Source organism: Neodiprion lecontei, chromosome 4, assembly GCF_021901455.1.
Source record: "Neodiprion lecontei isolate iyNeoLeco1 chromosome 4, iyNeoLeco1.1, whole genome shotgun sequence".
NCBI classification, from domain to species: Eukaryota; Metazoa; Arthropoda; class Insecta; order Hymenoptera; family Diprionidae; genus Neodiprion; species Neodiprion lecontei.
The window spans coordinates 6805845-6826493 of NC_060263.1; the positions used below are offsets into that span (position 1 = coordinate 6805845).

Here is a 20649-nt window from a genome sequence, read left to right on the forward strand (position 1 = left end):
GTAAGCGGTTTTGAAGCAAAATCCGTCTTTATAGAAAAAAAACAAAAATGAACAATTAAAATGTGAATTTGAGAGCAAAGGTTCATCAGAAATGAGTAACTGGAGTGTATTCCGTTGATAATTTATGAAAAACGTCGACTTTGCCGAGTCTTACCTTCATTTTTTGCATTTGCATTTTTATCAAAAATTTTTCTTTTTTGTCTAATGAAAATGTTGTCTTGAATATTTGAAACTTCAAGAACCTAGAAAACGCATCGAATCGAGCGTAGAACCTGCAACAGAAAAATAACGATGAAATCTGCAGTGGCAGAGAAATGACAAGAATTAATCTTTCTCATTACGGCTTAAACTTTTGATACGTTTTTTGCAGTGTATTTGGACTGTAAACAATCGATTCTCCTTGCAACATCACGTCGACATAGTCCATCAAAGAATAGTTTTTAACTTTATTCAAAACACGCATATATCTGATTGTCAAAATTTGATTGGTTAGCCTCGCTCTTCTACAATTTCTGAATCTAAAAATTTCACCTCTTTAAATGGACGTGAATTACCACCTGCATGCTTATTGGACCCCTAGAAATGCAAAAAAGAAATCCTGAACAGTTTTGGACCAACAAATGTGAAAATGCGATAAAAGTTTTCCGTCTCATGACTCGCTTTGCAATCACTGCTCTCAGTAACCGTCAACTTTGCGCAATCGTTATCTTACACAAAATTACGCTGACGGTCCTTGAACCTTGCTGAAGTTTAACCGACAAAGCAGTAACGGGTTGACCTTCCTTTTTTTTCAGACTTAAACACTTCAGATGAAGATCCACGCCCTGATACAGTGTGCCCATACATTTTCTATAAGTAGTTTTTATCCTCGAGACGATATTCAATTAGCCTTACGTGTTACAGATATGACTACGGCCCAGATAGAAGCCGAAAATACTCAGATGACCAACGACCTTTATAGATTGCTGAAGAAATACAGTGGATTGAGGAACCTTATACGAGTTCTCAAGGTAATAACGGATTTATTAAGAATATACAAGTTTCCTTTATTCTCGTACATTATCGTTCCCCGATCTAAACTTGAGTTATTCTCAAACCCAGGCAAGTTCTAATCCTGCTCATATCACAAACTTCACAATCCTTACATAAAATACGTCCATCACTCAAGATTTTATCATTCATTCGTACTGTCATTCGTGTTTCACGGTGCACGATTATACTCGCCACCTTCGGTTCCAGTTCACTTGGGCCACGAACGCAAACTTTTTTAGTTTACAAGTGTTTTAGCCACAGTGCAACTTGTCAACAGGTGTATTCATTTTGTTCCTCTCCACTAATTGTCAATGGACGTTCAGTTCAACTGCTTGTTTCACGTCATACGGGTTTTATTTCGTCCCTTCATTGTCAAGGTGAAACTGCACACTGGCGAGACAATTTATCAGGTATTTTCGCAAAACGAACTCTGTAAAATGTAAAAATCGAGTGAATGATTCTAACGGAATTATTACGTCATTTTCTGTTCCGTTATGACTTACAACAGAATATGTGGTACCCAGTCAAAAAATTCACTTCGCTGTAAAGTTTAACGATTGAGAATCAACATACATGATCATTTTTATTCAAGCCAATTTCCCCTACGATTTTCAACCACCGAACCCATGAATTCATTCTTATTTTAGATTTTTCGTTTTCCTTCGAGACAACGCGATAAGCGCAATGTGATCAAATCGCTTAAGCCTACCTCGATCAATACGACCACATAAAAAATTTTACGATGCAATCGAAGAGCTTAACCGAACGGACCTGAAACACCCCGTTTTTTATATTTCTGGTGATGATTTTCTCCGCGGGGTTTTTGAAACACCGTTATAACGTTATTTACTCAATAAATAGACCGCGTGAGTAGAGTATAGTAATATATTTATATACATCGAAACCTTCTCTCAAGCGTCCAGACATTTTTCTTTTTGCGTAACAACGATCTGCCCACAACGTAAATGACAACTACTTTAATTCAACCCTGGCTAAATCGTATACATCACTTTTTATTATTACACAAGGCTCTCAGGTACGCTAAGTTATTTGATAACGTGCTCACACCCATTCGCCAGAAATACGAAGCTTTAACGCGTTAATATTCGCCCGAATAAAATACAAGTCTGCTTTTGGTTATTTTCTTCTTTTTCTTCTCCTTCCTCTACTTATTTGCCGCCTCTTTTTACCGCTCGGCTCGTGCAGCTAACGACTTACCTTATCCCGCGTCGCGTCGTCTTTTCAGTACACAGGTATAATCCGCCAGGGATATTAATAATCCGAAATTGCTCGAGATGGTTTCGCTAATACTCTACCGTTCCGCGTTCGTAATATTCACCAGTCTCTTCGTCCGTGCGCAAATCCAAATATCCCTGCTTGCATTCTCTCCCAAAAAGTCTGAACGTCGTCAGAAATGCACCAGATGCATTGGATAGGTTTGAACTCCTCGATCAGCAGTACCAACTGGTACAGTGAATATGAAATTTGAATGTTCATCGTCAAAGTGTTCATAGTTGTTCAATTTCCAGATTCTCGGTGAGTCTCAGATTTTCGAAATTGGCGCGATGCTAGGGATTTTCATTCTACGAATTTCAGGTATTTGAAATTTGTGCAATTCGAGGGGTTCAGATCTCAAGACTGCACCTGCAGATGCAAGATCGTTGCCATCACCCTTTTAGAAAGAGGAGACCTGCGCGTTACGATGGTTGAACGAGAATTTTTCCCCGCTACATTCACGACACGCGCCGTTTTCATGAATTGTAAAAACGGGGATGAGATGAAAGTGTTCGTCATAAAATTAATCGCCCTTTGCCAGGAGTACGACCGTAGTTTTCACCGGTTTCGGGTGTAGGTCGCGGTGTGTTATATAACAGCTAGAGCACTTACACCCACTCTGTAGGCATATACATTTACGAGGCACTTCATCCACTTACCTGCTTTGAAAACCCACCGTCTTCGGCGGTTGGACGCCAAAAGCTTACTCGCTTAAGGTGACGCGTGTTACGTATTATTATACGCTCGCCTGGCTGGAGGTAGCATCGTCGAATTATACTATTTGGCCTTGCAAAGTCCCCCCCTTGTTACCCACACGTGTTTGGTAGTTTAGTACGGAATGACTCCTGCTTTGCGAGTCGTTCCGGCTCTTACGGCTCCATTACAATTTATGGACGATGTATGTTCGCAGAAGTGGCTCATAGGTAGTCTGGATTTTCACGGGTAGCAAAATCCTGCCGCAGTATTTTGCTGCCTAGTTCTTAGCCGATAGGAATGCCGAAAACATGGCTGTTGGTAAAAAAAACTCGACAGCATTTTTTTGCCCGTGAAAATCCAGCCCTAGGAGGCAAATGAAGAAAACGCAGGGAAGATGAAGACGACGAACCGGAACGAAGGAGAACCTTAAGGGGTTAAATGGGTTTTGAAGGGCAAACAAAAAAAAAAAAAACAAAACATTTTCTCTTCATTTCTTTTATTCAATATTTAAGCATGTAAAAGAACAATATTTGAAGAATACTGTATAAAATTTTCATCCAAAAATTTTTAAAATGCAGCCGTCGAGAACTGGTTTTCGAAAAAAACAAGTGCCCCCCCTGTAGACAGACTAACTTATGGTAGTTTTATTAAAATTTGTTGGGAACTAGAGCCTAACAATAAGTTTAATAACTCGATCCTTGTAATTATGCTCGCGATGATGAACTCGTCGATGTACTTTGTTAATTTAAAAACGCCTAAATGCGTATCGAATGTTTGTTGCAGACCGAATACAACGACTCGAAGATGTACCCGATGTTTCCTAGGTACACGATCCTCAAGGACCTGATCAAAGCCATAATGCACGATCCAGACTACATGGAAGTTTGCCACGAGGTGGATCAAGCATAGCGTCCTGACCCCCTCCACCGTTCTCCACGCATGACTCTGTAATTTTCAGAGTTAAATTAAAATGCTCGTGGCGATGGTGAAGGGGGTGACAATGCCGTACAAACGATATTAAGTATGCGTACTAGGTTCAACGTCGATGAACGTACCGTTTGACCGACGTATACGATACAGCTACCGCTGTACCGGTCTTTTTCCAACAAGTAAAGACGAATCGAGACATAAAGAGAAAAAGGAACAGAAACGTAATCATTTATATATCTTCGAAAGATATCGATGATCGACGCTGTTAGGTAGACGATGATCGATCTTCTTAATATTACATGTATACATACAGTGTACGTGTTGTCGATGTCCAAGCCAATAAAATTCTTAGAGATTGTACACTTGACCGACAGCTTTGACGATTAGTGCGACGATCGTCGAACAGACGATAAATCGTTTCTTAGATATCGATCTAACATTTTTACATGCATGCGGTTAGAGGAAAGTGGTTGAAAGAAATTCTGAAATTTTTCTTTCATTGCCATATTGGATTTTGACATCTCTTTGATATTAGAACTGTTTTGGCATGATTATTACCAAATTCGTCCACTTTCTTTACCGTTCATTCTTGTCATCAATACTTCTTCAATTTTATTATTTTTTCCGACTGGTGAAGGAACTGAAATTTTTTTTTTCACGCAATCGAACTGAAGTAGCACTAAAAAATCGGAGAAACGATGCTGCGATAACGTCAGAAATTTAACGTTTGAACATTTTTATAGAGATAAAAGAAAAGAGATATTTTTCACCCCGTTCTATACAGAATGCGTGTAAATAAATCTACCGATATGGACGTTCGACTATACATAGACAGTGAATATGAAAAGGGAGAAAGATGAGTGATGCTGCAGCTTATCTGCGAGATATTTAACGAGATATTAATGAATGATTATTGTACGCTCGCTCATATTTTTTATGCGAAACGAAGTTTGGATCGATCCATCAAAGATCAAAATGAGATAGCCGTTTGCACATTGAAACACAAAGAAAATAATAGCATTAAAAATAAGAATAAATCGGTATATATAAGTAACTATGATAAAGAAATAAATATTTTGTAGCACGTAAGTCATAAACAGATATTTGTAATTGATTAAAGTAACATTCGTAACTTGTTTGTTCAAATTTTTGGCGAACGAAAAATTGTGAAAAATATATGCGAATGAAAAGTTTTCTATAATTAACTGATACGTTAAAATATACGCGTAAATATTTATAGGCATACGGACATGTAACGAAAAAAAAAGGTTAATTCTGAAATACAGTATATATGTGTTATACGTTATAACTATTATCACGAGTTCACCGTTAGAAGTATTTCAACATATTTGTACTAAAAAGAAACACAAGAATTATTCTTCATACTTTCCTTGAACAGTGGGAATTTATTGCTGAATTTTTTATTTGGCAAATAACATTGTACAACTGTCCCACTCGGGGGAAAAATTTAATTTCCTTTCGAGATAAATGTCACGGAATGAATATTGCGCCGGCTTTAATAATTTCAAAGCTCGTAAAGTCAGGGATCGCCATGATAAAGTTAACGTCAGTTTCGTAAACATTCTTGGTACGTATGCGTGTGAACGAATTCAGAAAGAAAGTTCGTGAAATTTATACATAATTCACGCGTATAATACATCTAGACGATTACCATCCGCGTATAAATATTTCATATGAAACATATCTAGGTGAATATTAATAACTACGCGAATATCATGCTGTTCGATTTTGTAAAGGTATATGATAAATTCTTATCGAGTAATTGAGGTGCGTAGGGTTGTAATCCTCGTAACATTGTGCCACGTTTGAAATACTAGATAATTAGTGGATGAAAAATGGAACAAAAAAAAATAAATAAATAAATAAAAAAAATTAAAAAATAAAAAAAAACCATAAAAAATGGAAAAACAAACGAAACGGAAAGATATCCAGTGATCGTTGTAACAATATGTTTAACTTTGAATTCAATGTTGTAGTTCCTTATATATTACACGATTATAAATGAATGCATATAGGTATACATATACTATGGCCCGATACATACACATATATAGTGTACTTATACATGTGCTTAATAGCGAATGAAAGTTTTTCTTCTGAGCTTGAATTATGACCGAATCGAGTTCGGGAAGGCAGAAAAAACGGTGGGAGAATATAGTAAGTGAACATAACTAAGCGAATCGGTTGGCTCAAAATCAAACAAATTTTCGACTCTATTAAACGGTATATATAAATACGACTAGATCGAAAAGCGAAACGTGATGTGTTTTGGTGTAACAATATTGTGTCGTAGATATTGTTCACGTGAAATCTGTGAGGATATTATGAGTATATAAAACCTATATATACATATATAGATAATATAATACATAAATATAAATGGCTGACAGCCCGAAATCAAAATACAAAATATTATATCGCTAGCGAGATATTGAGAAATTTGTTAATTCGGTTTTCCCAAAAAAAAAAAAAAAAAAAAAAAGGACAATTTTCACTTTTTTCAATGTCTAGTGATATACGTTTATAGTAAGCTCTCTGCACTATGTATATCGGTACGATCTACATTTATACATATGTGTAGATATAATCAAACTAATCCAACTACAAATCAAATAGCTAATCAAACGGTTACTCGTCTATACTTGCTATAATAATAATGATAAATATCAAATTAACACTCTATCGTTTTACCGCCGGATACGCTGAGATTTGAAACACGCGAGTACAGATAAAAATTAATCGCTTCGTACAGTCTTTGTAATTATTTTACATCACATCCGCGAATTTTTCGCTCCCCCGTTCAATTTCACCACGACTCAGTCCGCATTTGTTTATTAGCGATTATTTGTAAAAATTTTACCACCAATTAAAACAAACAGCGAGAAATAAACTATTTCTATATATTTTACAATAAAACTTCCTTCGGCTCCAACGGTTTCAGCATCCGTGCGTGATAGGTACTAAATATACATATATTAATATCTTCTATCATTTTCTCGGTGTTGATTGTCCGTATAGCTTCTGTCACTGTTCAATCTAATAATAATAATTATTATAATGACGGTAATATTAATAATAAAAACAACAACAAGAATAATAATAATGATGATAATAATAATGATAATGATAATGCGATGGAAAAGATATCGTTAGTAAACCGATAACAGTACAAGTGTATCCTATATTGATTTTAATGATCAAAATCGTTCATATCAAAACCATATCACCATAATATAATCATCCCAACAGTAGATTCGGAAAATCATTAAAAGCGGATTACAAAATTAGGAAACTGTAATGATAATAATAACGTCATATACCGCCAAGTGTCTCTATACATATACAATTCGATACAAATTAATCGTCGTCCGATCATCTCGAAAGGATGAACAAGTACCTAAAATGAAACTGCCGGTTATTTTTGAAGTTCCGTATATACCAGAGGTTTTAGTATTGTTCAATAATCTCGGCACTGATAATGGTTAATCGAGAAAAGTCGCGTTTCGGATAAAATAGCATCAATGAAATCGAATACATTGAATTGGGATGATTAAAATTATTTAAACAATCTGAGGCATTATTTTCTGTACGACGACGTACAGTGACTAATGTGTAACTGGCAGTATATCGAGGATGAATTGATTATCTAATTTACAAAGGCTAATTCTTGTCGAGGGGGAAACGAATTAACCGAGTTTTTAACATCATATGTTGAGCTTTCCTTTATCAAGAAACCGGGTTGTATTATAATTAACAATTTTTGCGACCTGAGAATGAAAACCCAACGTTGTAAGAAGCATTGACAAAATTTTTTTTCCAATCAAAATAAAAAATGAAGTCGAAACTAATAATAATAACGATAATAAGAAATTATAATTAAAATCGTGTTATATCTCTAGATAAATTATCACACCGTTGTCATATGTTACATTATTATATATGTATATGGAAATGAACATTATAAAGTAGAAAAATATAACAGAGATCTATATTACTTGATGATGCAATGTCCTTGAATTGAATACATAGTCAGCGTGCTCGCTTTTTCGAAAAAAAAAAAAAAAAAAGAAAAAAAAAAAGTTAAAAGACGAAAGTAGGGAAATGAGGGGAATAAAAAAAGGTAAAAGTAGAATACTGATCGGAAAAAGAAAAGAGCAGAACGCTAAATAGATTTGGAATTTTATACATGTATACATAATTAATTGACGTACGTACACGACGCGAGCTGACATGCGCAAAAATATACAGGTTTCGTACACTCCTCTGTATTGATAATTATGTCACTATAACAATTGAAATTTCTTGTATCCAGCCGTATCCCACCTTGGCCACAAAAGTTCACTTACACCTTAATATAACGATGCTAATCGAAATTCAAGCTGGCCGTAAGAACTCTGAAGGAACACTTCGCGTGATTGTAGATTCGAATCTCGGCATTTAAAATGTATTATTGAACCGACAAACGCCAAATTTTTTTAACCGCGTAACCTTTGTCGCCAAGGTGCGATGTATTAGTTGATTGAAATCGAGTATCATGCGAGAGAAAGAAAAACGTATTCTTGTATTCCTTTACACATTGCGATGCGAGACAATTTTTGGAAGAAAACCAAAATTGAGTAACCACTGCAATAGTTTTTTTTTTTTTTTTTTTTCAAGTATGCATGGGTATACCTTTTGTCTTGCTTATATATTTTTGCGCATGTGTCAAGTCTTGCGAGAGATTTCTATCCGTTGCTGTAATGATACTATAATAATATTAGGTAATTTAATAATGTATTTGCGTACGGAGTATGACGTGTAATGTAAACGTGAAAAATATTGTCTGATTATAGGTGTAAACAAAGCCTGTGTACGTGAGTATTTATTATCGATCATTATCGGATCATCGCCGCTATGACGCGGATATGAAAGATGTATAAGGAATCTACTGTGTAATGTTGTAATTGTATAAAGAGGTTGGTATAGCTGGCAGTTCGCAATTAATGTTGCGATTTTGTGAAAACATTTAATCAGTTATTAAGACGCATTGCACGGTCTGGATCTTATATTATGTAATGACTAGTTTTTCATTATAGCGAGCACTTTTTCATTCGGGAACGAACAGCTGTTGTCTGTGATTGAATTATTTGTACATGCGTATTTTATTATTTCAACATATCATCGCTTTGTATGTTCAAAGTAGTCAAACTGAAATGAAGCAGCATTCCGTTCTTCGTTTTGGCGATTAAGCTGTATAATAATATCTTTCAATTCGAGTAAGTGTGTACAAAAGCCCGTCAGCTTGTGTGTTGAGCAAAAGATGGGAAGAAACACTGATAACGAGGTTGCATAAGTACAGCTACATACTAGCGTAAAAACCTGGATTCATAAAGTGGGCGATTATTTTTGGTTAGTAAGTTTAAGGGGGTTCCCTAGTCGATTTTCGAGGTTTTCATTATATCTCGAATTATCCAAATCCACGTATCTGTAACGCAAAAAGGGCATAACAGCCCCATTCTACATGCAATTCTGAACAAAACCACTCCGATGCATTTTCATTTAATGCAAAAATAAAGAAATGGCATAAAGAAATACATAAAAATGGGCGAGAGTAAATTCGTAGAAATCGTTTCATTTCTTTATTTTTGCATTAAACGAAAGTGTCTTGGGGTGCTTTTGTTCAGAATTTCATGTACAACGGGGCTTTTATGCCATTTTTGCGATTTAGATACGGGGACTTGGATAATTCGAGATGCATGCGACAGCGTCGAAACCAACTACGGCCCACCCTTGAGACTGGTGAGTCTCCCGCGGAGAAAGGAGCCTTGAAATACTGGAAATAGGATTAAATGTTCTGAGGATATGAGACCCTAGAAATTTAGATCATATTAGCGGGTACGTGAATATGAATAAATATTTTATATCCACTGCGATAAATAATAAATTTAAATTGTAATAGGTTAACGTTACGGTGTAAGTTTACATTGGATGAAATCCGACCAATCTAGTTGTCTATAACCAACGATCATACATGTATACATTATATTCTATATCTGTCTATATCTGTACTTATACATTATATACCTAAGACACTATACATATATTTCTTCTGTAATATCGTGCAGGCTTTTAATGCTTTGAAAGCATTAGATTTTTACTCGAAAATGATCAAGCATTTTTCTATTTCGTACACAACCAATCACATACGAGGAATTAACTATCTTTTTAAATCGCCGTAATAATAAATTGTATAATATTTTCCTTCATATACAAAAAATAAGAGAGGAAGAAAAAACGTTTCAAACCACGACTTGTTTCTCAAAATTCCCTGACAGTATAAACTGCAGAATTTTCGCAATTACAACTATCGATAGAACGCTTAGCTGCACTTCCAATTCAATTTCCACCGTATGACAATTAGCGGGTAGATAATGGGTTTTAAAAAAAAAATCTCTAATCAAGCTAGCTTCACGTATTTGTACCTATATTACTACGTGATATATCAGAAGCCAGATTAGTGTGATCGTATATCTCTAAAAATGTATGTATTGTAAAATTTGTATATCTGTCTAGTAGTTCCGGTACTGTAATATTTTAGTGGCTTAATTGTTTACCGAAATAACGCGGCAAATTATTATATTCGTAACAGAAAATTGAATTATTGGTTCATCAGCTGACTTTATCGCGCTGTCAAATCTTACGTAACGAAGATATGACTGTTTACAATTATTGTAGATACGTTGTGAGTACGTACCACATAAATTCTCACGCCTTTACCGGCTAAATATTGATGTACGAACAGGTGTGTTCAATATTACATAGTGATAACAACATTATTATATCGTGTAGATTTTTGCTAGTAAAGTTATAATTGTTATTTGCTCATAGCCTTTAATAATAAAATATTGGCATTATAGATACACGTTACGTGAGTATCATATAGCAGTTATTGTTTCTCCATTGTAGTGGAGGTATTGGAATAGATTAGTGTAGATAATAGAAATAGTCAATTTAGTTGACGGAAGTGTATGCTGCAATAAAAAAAAAAACGTATTATTTATATTCGATGTAACATACGAGTCTGTTAACCTTGAGAATGCATTATTGGTTGAATAACTGTTACGCTTTGATAATAAAATAACATGAAAGCATTGCGAGTGTTATTCCTTACAGACATTTCCACTTCCACTTCTACTTGCTACTCCGACAGACCTCCGTCTGTACCATTCAACTTTCCGAAAAAGAATTTTTACCAGAAATGTAAAAGTTTCATAAATTTTCAGAGTCGAGCAAGAAGGGTCGACGGAACAGAAGAAAAAGTGTATTCCTCGCGATCTAATCTATATTTTGAATTTCCAAAATCACGTTCAATACATTTTAATACTACTCATCACTTAACTGAATATCCACAAAACGTCACGTACGAAGATTACACCAAAAAAACTTGTAATGTTCGGATACGAGGCGTGAAAGTCCTACACGTTGACTGAAGAACATAAAGACGGATACCCCTGAGTAAACTTATATTTTCGAAGGGCAAGTGGGCCCAGGTGGGCCTGAGAGCGTAGGTGGGTTCTGCTCTATCGATTCTACCTAACGAGCTCGCAACGACATTCGTAGCAGCCAAAGTAGTGTCGGAATAAAAGCTTGAGATTGGGTCGGTACGAAGTAAGTACGTGAGATTACTTGTCGACTGCGACTTACTGGATTATCTATAATAATACGGCTGTAATATGAGAATAGAAGAATTATTCTATTCGACACGTGCTCGACATATTCCATAAGATTGATATTCACAATTACTCCAACAACTTTTCATTCAATGTTGTTTTAGTTAGTCGCAAGTGAAGTATCTACGTTGGGTAGAGAAGCAGAATTGTTTTTCGAAAAGTGTTCGCATGGAAAAAAATTCAGAGTAACTGTGATACATCAAGTTTGATCGAGATGAAATTGATGCTCCGTATATGAGACAGTATTTAACGCAGTCTCCTGATTTAAAGACATAAAAAGGTGATTCTCGGCGATTTGTTTTTTTCTTTTCAGGGAGAGATAGAACGAAGCTTCTTGACACTTCAAGTGTATTTTAATACACATTTGAAAGGTACGAGCAAAAAGTGTTATGATCCAACAGTCGCAGAACGGCAGCGTTATGAGCTGACCCGTTAACTGGAGAATACATCTTTAGTCAACGGCTGACCATCGAAGGGCCTAGCCGCTTGATTCTGGAATCGGCAGGAAAGATAAAGTGCGTATTTTCTGTATGAAATGTAAGAACTAAAATCATTATACATCATATCATATCATCATACATCATACATCATACATCATCATGAATAGTATTAAAGTTCGAAACCAAAGTTTGGATGTTCGGATGTCCAGAAAGTAACGTCACACAAAATTTTTTTTCTCTTGACGTCATCGACCTATAGTAATCAGCTAGCCGAATTCCTCAGTCTGGAAACAACCGCGCAGTAGAGCGGACGGATGAAAATCGCGCTCTGCAGATTTCGGGTACCAGATTCTCTACCTTCTGGATCCTGCGCTCCAGGTCCGCTTCCTGGTGCAACTCATCTTTTAGGACAAACGCTGCGTGGTTCCTGCGCTCCAGGTCGACCAGCCGGCAAAACTCGACTTCAAGAAGAGGACAAGGAGGAGGAAGAAAAGGAGAACAAGACGGACGGGGAGGAAGAGGATTTCTGCACAGCAGGTATAATATTTTAATAATATTTAATGGCGATTGAGATTCTATTTCATCTGAAAGTTTTTGAACTTGTCATGTTTACAACGAATTATTTCAATTCATTTTTGCGCAAGCACAAATTCAGTAACTATAAATACGCTAATGAATCTTGATACATCGTTAATTAATTAATTAATTAAATTTATCCTTACACGATATTTTTGATGTATTCTTATACTGATGATATTTATTACTATTCAAGGTATAATCCAAGGAGGTTAGCGGTGGTTGGAGGAGGTCGAAGGTGGACAAGAAGGAGAAAGAGAAAGACGAAGAAAACAAGGTGGACGAGGAGGTTGAGGATTTGTGCTTGGTGAGTTTAACATTGTTATACTATTTAATAACACCTATCAGTATGTTTTATTCAAAATTTTTCACACTTGTCATGTTTACGATAACTTGTTTCTATTCGTTTTTCGCGCGAGCACAAATTCAGTAGCCATGAATGTGCTGATGTAATTTATCGTATAACTGATTCATGAATTAGTTATATTAATCCTCACACAATATTGATAATGTGTTCTTATGATGATGATACTTATTACTTTTCCAGGTATAACCCGAGGTGGTTAGCGGTGGTCGCTGGAGGTGGATAGATTGGTTGGAGGTGGTCGAAGGTGGTTAGCGGTCATAGTACGTGGCCGAAGACGTAGGAGTAGGCAGATAATCGACCATTTGCTGACTGATTGGACCCCCAAGAACTCAGGGACCGCAGCAAAAACAGCGTGGGATCAACAGGAGAGAAATCACGAAGCAAAAAGCACCCGCTGAAAAATGTCGAAATCACAGGTTTTCGTTTTTTGGCTGTAACTTTTGTTGCGTTGATCGCAGCGTATTGGGACTTCGCCCAATCGATTTCTCTCGCAAAATTACGTCGGAATAGTGCCAGATAGAATTCATTCCAGAACTTTTCAAAATCGAAAAATTTTCGCCAAAAATGCAAACTTTTTTTTTTAGCAAAAAACTTTTGGTCTCAGATTCGATTTAAATGACCCTCACCTGACTAATTGGACACCCTGTTACTCAGAAAACGCAGCAAAAAGGGCGTGGGATCAACAGGAGAGAAATTACGAAGGAAAAACCAGCTGCTGAAAAATATCGAAAACTCAGGTTCTCGTTTTCTGGCCGTAACTTTTCATTCGTTGCTCGCAGCGTATTGGGACTGCGCTCAATCGTTTTCTCAGGCAAAATTACGTCGAAATAGTGTCAGATAAAATTCATTTCTGCACTTTTAGAAATCGCGAAAATTTTCGCCAAAAATGCAAAGGGGTTAGCCTTACTTTTTTTTTGGGCAAACAACTTTTGGTCTCAGATTCGATTTAAATGACCCTAACCTGACTAATTGAACACCCTGGAACTCAGAAAACGCAGCGAAAAGGGCGTGGGATCAACAGGAGAAAAATTACGAAAGAAAAACCAGCTGCTGAAAAATGTCGAAAACTCGGGTTCTCGTTTTCTGGCCGTAACTTTTCATCCGTTGCTCGCAGCGTATTGGGACTGCGCTCAATCGTTTTCTCCGGCAAAATTACGTCGGAATAGTGCCAGATAGAATTCATTCCAGCACTTTTAGAAATCGCGAAAATTTTCGCCCAAAATGCAAAGGGGTTAGCCTTACTTTTTTTTTGGGCAAAAAACTTTTGGTCTCAGATTCGTTTGAAATGACCCTCACCTGACTAATTGGACACCCAGGAACTCAGAAAACGCAGCAAAAAGGGCGTGGGATAAACAGGAGAGAAATTAGGAAGGAAAAGCCAGCTGCTCAAAAATGTCGGAAACTCAGGTTCTCGTTTTCTGGCCGTAACTTTTCATTCGTTGCTCGCAGCGTATTGGGACTGCGCTCAATCGTTTTCTCCGGCAAAATTACGTCGGAATAGTGCCAGATAGAATTCATTCCAGCACTTTTAGAAATCGCGAAAATTTTCGCCAAAAATGCAAACGGGTTAGCCTTACTTTTTTTTTGGGCAAAAAACTTTTGGTCCCAGATTTGATTCAAATGACCCTTACCTGACTGATTGGACACCCAGGAACTCAGAAAACGCGGCAAAAAAGGCGTGGGATCAACAGGAGAGAAATTACGAAGGAAAAACCAGCTGCCGAAAAATGTCGAAAACTCAGGTTCTTGTTTTCTGGCCGTAAATTTTCATTCGTTGCTCGCAGCGTATTGGGACTGCGGTCAATCGTTTTCTCCGGCAAAATTACGTCGGAATAGTGCCAGATAGAATTCATTTCAGCGCTTTCAGAAATCGCGAAAATTTTCGCCAAAAATGCAAAGGGGTTAGCCTTACTTTTTTTTTGGGCAAAAAACTTTTGGTCCCAGATTTGATTTGAACGACCCTTACCTGACTAATTGGACACCCAGGAACTCAGAAAACGCAGCAAAAAGGGCGTGGGATCAACAGGAGAGAAATTACGAAGGAAAAACCAGCTGCTGAAAAATGTCGAAAATTCAAGTTCTCGTTTTCCGGCCGTAACTTTTCATTCGTTGCTCGCAGCGTATTGGGACTGCGCTCAATCGTTTTCTCCGGCAAAATTACGTCGGAATAGTGCCAGATAGAATTCATTCCAGCACTTTTAGAAATCGCGAAAATTTTCGCCAAAAATGCATAGGGGTTAGCCTTACTTTTTTTTTGGGCAAAAAACTTTTGGTCCCAGATTTGATTTAAACGACCCTTACGTGACTTATCGGACACCCAGGAACTCGGAAAACGCAGCAAAAAGGGCGTGGGATCAACAGGAGCGAAATTAGGAAGAAAAAACCAGCTGCTGAAAAATGTCGAAAACTCTGGTTCTCGTTTTCTGGCCGTAACTTTTCATTCGTTGCTCGCAGCGTATTGGGACTGCGCTCAATCGTTTTCTCCGGCAAAATTACGTCGGAATAGTGCCAGATAGAATTCATTCCAGCACTTTTAGAAATCGCGAAAATTTTCGCCAAAAATGCAAAGGGGTTAGCCTTACTTTTTTTTTTGGGCAAAAAACTTTTGGTCCCAGATTTGATTTGAATGACCCTTACCTGACTAATTGGTCACCCAGGAACTCAGAAAACGCAGCAAAAAGGGCGTGGGATCAACAGGAGCGAAATTAGGAAGAAAAAACCAGCTGCTGAAAAATGTCGAAAACTCTGGTTCTCGTTTTCTGGCCGTAACTTTTCATCCGTTGCTCGCAGCGTATTGGGACTGCGCTAAATCGTTTTCTCCGGCAAAATTACGTCGGAATAGTGCCAGATAGAATTCATTCCAGCACTTTTAGAAATCGCGAAAATTTTCGCCAAAAATGCAAAGGGGTTAGCCTTACTTTTTTTTTGGGCAAAAAACTTTTGGTCCCAGATTTGATTTAAACAACCCTTACGTGACTTATTGAACACCCAGGAACTCAGAAAACGCAGCAAAAAGGGCGTGGGATAAAAAGGAGAGAAATTAGGAAGGAAAAGCCAGCTGCTCAAAAATGTCGAAAACTCAGGTTCTCGTTTTCTGGCCGTAACTTTTCATTCGTTCCTCGCAGCGTATTGGGACTGTGCTCAATCGTTTTCTCCGGCAAAATTACGTCGGAATAGTGCCAGATAGAATTCATTTCAGCGCTTTCAGGAATCGCGAAAATTTTCGCCAAAAATGCAAAGGGGTTAGCCTTACTTTTTTTTTGGGCAAAAAACTTTTGGTCCCAGATTTGATTTGAACGACCCTTACCTGACTAATTGGACACCCAGGAACTCAGGAAACGCGGCAAAAAAGGCGTGGGATCAACAGGAGAGAAATTACGGAGGAAAAACCAGCTGCTGAAAAATGTCGAAAACTCAGGTTTTCGTTTTCTGGCCGTAACTTCTCATTCGTTGCTCGCAGCGTATTGGGACTGCGCTCAATCGTTTTCTCCGGCAAAATTACGTCGGAATAGTGCCAGATAGAATTCATTCCAGCACTTTTAGAAATCGCGAAAATTTTCGCCAAAAATGCAAAGGGGTTAGCCTTACTTTTTTTTTGGGCAAAAAACTTTTGGTCCCAGATTTGATTCAAATGACCCTTACCTGACTGATTGGACACCCAGGAACTCAGAAAACGCGGCAAAAAAGGCGTGGGATCAACAGGAGAGAAATTACGAAGGAAAAACCAGCTGCTGAAAAATGTCGAAAACTCAGGTTTTCGTTTTCTGGCGGTAACTTTTCATTCGTTGCATGCAGCGTATTGGGACTGCGCTCAATCGTTTTCTCCGGCAAAATAACGTCGGAATAGTGCCAGATAGAATTCATTCCAGCACTTTTAGAAATCGCGAAAATTTTCGCCAAAAATGCAAAGGGGTTAGCCTTACTTTTTTTTTGGGCAAAAAACTTTTGGTCCCAGATTTGATTTGAATGACCCTTACCTGACTAATTGGTCACCCTGGAACTCAGAAAACGCAGCAAAAAGGGCGTGGGATCAACAGGAGCGAAATTAGGAAGAAAAAACCAGCTGCTGAAAAATGTCGAAAACTCTGGTTCTCGTTTTCTGGCCGTAACTTTTCATTCGTTGCATGCAGCGTGTTGGGACTGCGCTCAATCGTTTTCTCCGGCAAAATAACGTCGGAATAGTGCCAGATAAAATTCATTCCAGCACTTTTAGAAATCGCGAAAATTTTCGCCAAAAATGCAAAGGGGTTAGCCTTACTTTTTTTTTGGGCAAAAAACTTTTGGTCCCAGATTTGATTCAAATGACCCTTACCTGACTGATTGGACACCCAGGAACTCAGAAAACGCGGCAAAAAAGGCGTGGGATCAACAGGAGAGAAATTACGAAGGAAAAACCAGCTGCCGAAAAATGTCGAAAACTCAGGTTCTCGTTTTCTGGCCGTAACTTTTCATTCGTTGCTCGCAGCGTATTGGGACTGCGCTCAATCGTTTTCTCCGGCAAAATTACGTCGGAATAGTGCCAGATAGAATTCATTCCAGCGCTTTCGGAAATCGCGAAAATTTTCGCCAAAAATGCAAAGGGGTTAGCCTTACTTTTTTTTTGGGCAAAAAACTTTTGGTCCTAGATTTGATTTAAACGACCCTTAACGGACTAATTGGACACCCAGGAACTCGGAAAACGCAGCAAAAAGGGCGTGGGATCAACAGGAGCGAAATTAGGAAGAAAAAACCAGCTGCTGAAAAATGTCGAAAACTCAGGTTCTCGTTTTCTGGCCGTAACTTTTCATTCGTTGCTCGCAGCGTATTGGGACTGCGCTCAATCCTTTTCTCCGGCAAAATTACGTCGGAATAGTGCCAGATAGAATTCATTCCAGCACTTTTAGAAATTGCGAAAATTTTCGCCAAAAATGCAAAGGGGTTAGCCTTACTTTTTTTTCTGGCAAGAAACTTTTGGTCCCAGATTTGATTCAAATGACCCTTACCTGACTGATTGGACACCCAGGAACTCAGAAAACGCGGCAAAAAAGGCGTGGGATCAACAGGAGAGAAATTACGAAGGAAAAACCAGCTGCCGAAAACTGTCGAAAACTCAGGTTCTCGTTTTCTGGCCGTAACTTTTCATTCGTTGCTCGCAGCGTATTGGGACTGCGCTCAATCGTTTTCTCCGGCAAAATTACGTCGGAATAGTGCCAGATAGAATTCATTCCAGCACTTTTAGAAATCGCGAAAAGTTTCGCCAAAAATGCAAAGGGGTTAGCCTTACTTTTTTTTTGGGCAAAAAACTTTTGGTCCCAGATTTGATTCAAATGACCCTTACCTGACTAATTGGACACCCAGGAACTCAGAAAACGCGGCAAAAAAGGCGTGGGATCAACGGGAGAGAAATTACGGAGGAAAAACCAGCTGCTGAAAAATGTCGAAAACTCAGGTTTTCGTTTTCTGGCCGTAACTTTTCATTCGTTGCATGCAGCGTATTGGGACTGCGCTCAATTGTTTTCTCCGGCAAAATTACGTCGGAATAGTGCCAGATAGAATTCATTTTAACGCTTTCAGAAATCGCGAAAATTTTCGCCAAAAATGCAAAGGGGTTAGCCTTACTTTTTTTTTGGGCAAAAAACTTTTGGTCCCAGATTTGATTTGAACGACCCTTACCTGACTAATTGGACACCCAGGAACTCAGAAAACGCGGCAAAAAAGGCGTGGGATCAACAGGAGAGAAATTACGAAGGAAAAACCAGCTGCTGAAAAATGTCGAAAACTCAGGTTTTCGTTTTCTGGCCGTAACTTTTCATTCGTTGCATGCAGCGTATTGGGACTGCGCTCAATCGTTTTCTCCGGCAAAATTACGTCGGAATAGTGCCAGATAGAATTCATTCCAGCACTTTTAGAAATCGCGAAAATTTTCGCCAAAAATGCAAAGGGGTTAGCCTTACTTTTTTTTTGGGCAAAAAACTTTTGGTCCCAGATTTGATTCAAATGACCCTTACCTGACTAATTGGTCACCCAGGAACTCAGAAAACGCAGCAAAAAGGGCGTGGGATCAACAGGAGCGAAATTAGGAAGAAAAAACCAGCTGCTGAAAAATGTCGAAAACTCGGGTTCTCGTTTTCTGGCCGTAACTTTTCATTCGTTGCTCACAGCGTATTGGGACTGCGCTCAATCGTTTTCTCCGGCAAAATTACGTCGGAATAGTGCCAGATAGAATTCATTCCAGCACTTTTAGAAATCGCGAAAATTTTCGCCAAAAATGCAAAGGGGTTAGCCTTACTTTTTTTTTGGGCAAAAAACTTTTGGTCCCAGATTTGATTTGAATGACCCTTACCTGACTAATTGGTCACCCAGGAACTCAGAAAACGCAGCAAAAAGGGCGTGGGATCAACAGGAGCGAAATTAGGAAGAAAAAACCAGCTGCTGAAAAATGTCGAAAACTCTGGTTCTCGTTTTCTGGCCGTAACTTTTCATTCGTTGCATGCAGCGTGTTGGGACTGCGCTCAATCGTTTTCTCCGGCAAAATAACGTCGGAATAGTGCCAGATAAAATTCATTCCAGCACTTTTAGAAATCGCGAAAATTTTCGCCAAAAATGCAAAGGGGTTAGCCTTACTTTTTTTTTGGGCAAAAAACTTTTGGTCCCAGATTTGATATAAATGACCCTTTCCTGACTAATTGGTCACCCAGGAACTCAGAAAGCGCAGCAAAAAGGGCGTGGGATCAACAGGAGCGAAATTAGGAAGAAAAAACCAGCTGCTGAAAAATGTCGAAAACTCTGGTTCTCGTTTTCTGGCCGTAACTTTTCATTCGTTGCTCGCAGCGTATTGGGACTGCGCTCAATCCTTTTCTCCGGCAAAATTACGTCGGAATAGTGCCAGATAGAATTCATTCCAGCGCTTTCAGAAATCGCGAAAATTTTCGCCAAAAATGCAAAGGGGTTAGCCTTACTTTTTTTTTGGGCAAAAAACTTTTGGTCCTAGATTTGATTTAAACGACCCTTAACGGACTAATTGGACACCCAGGAACTCGGAAAACGCAGCAAAAAGGGCGTGGGATCAACAGGAGCGAAATTAGGAAGAAAAAACCAGCTGCTGAAAAATGTCGAAAACTCTGGTTCTCGTTTTCTGGCCGTAACTTTTCATTCGTTGCTCGCAGCGTATTGGGACTGCGCTAAATCGTTTTCTCCGGCAAAATTACGTCGGAATAGTGCCAGATAGAATTCATTCCAGCACTTTTAGAAATCGCGAAAATTTTCGCCAAAAATGCAAAGGGGTTAGCCTTACTTTTTTTTTGGGCAAAAAACTTTTGGTCCCTGATTTGATTTAAATGACCCTTACCTGACTAATTGGACACCCAGGAACTCGGAAAACGCAGCAAGAATGGCGTTGGATCAACGGGAGCGAAATTACAAAGGAAAAACCAGCTGCTGAAAAATGTCGAAAAATCAGGTTCTCGTTTTCTGGCCGTAACTTTTCATTCGTTGCATGCAGCGTGTTGGGACTGCGCTCAATCCTTTTCTCCGGCAAAATTACGTCGGAATAGTGCCAGATAGAATTCATTCCAGCGCTTTCGGAAATCGCGAAAATTTTCGCCAAAAATGCAAAGGGGTTAGC

At 38.3% G+C, this 20649-nt stretch overlaps 1 protein-coding gene across 3 annotated transcripts in view; it reads left to right on the forward strand.

The window, feature by feature from the left end:
* Window positions 1-8101, forward strand: part of LOC107227172 — a 122675-nt gene extending 114574 nt beyond the window's left edge. For all 3 annotated transcript variants that reach the window (XM_046736286.1, XM_046736285.1, XM_046736287.1), the window contains 2 exons: window positions 904-1010; window positions 3787-8101. In XM_046736286.1, the coding sequence (XP_046592242.1) occupies window positions 904-1010; window positions 3787-3912 (233 nt within the window). In that variant the 3' untranslated portion in view covers window positions 3913-8101. The remainder of the gene's footprint in view (window positions 1-903; window positions 1011-3786) is intronic.
* Window positions 8102-20649: the final 12548 nt, after the last annotated feature.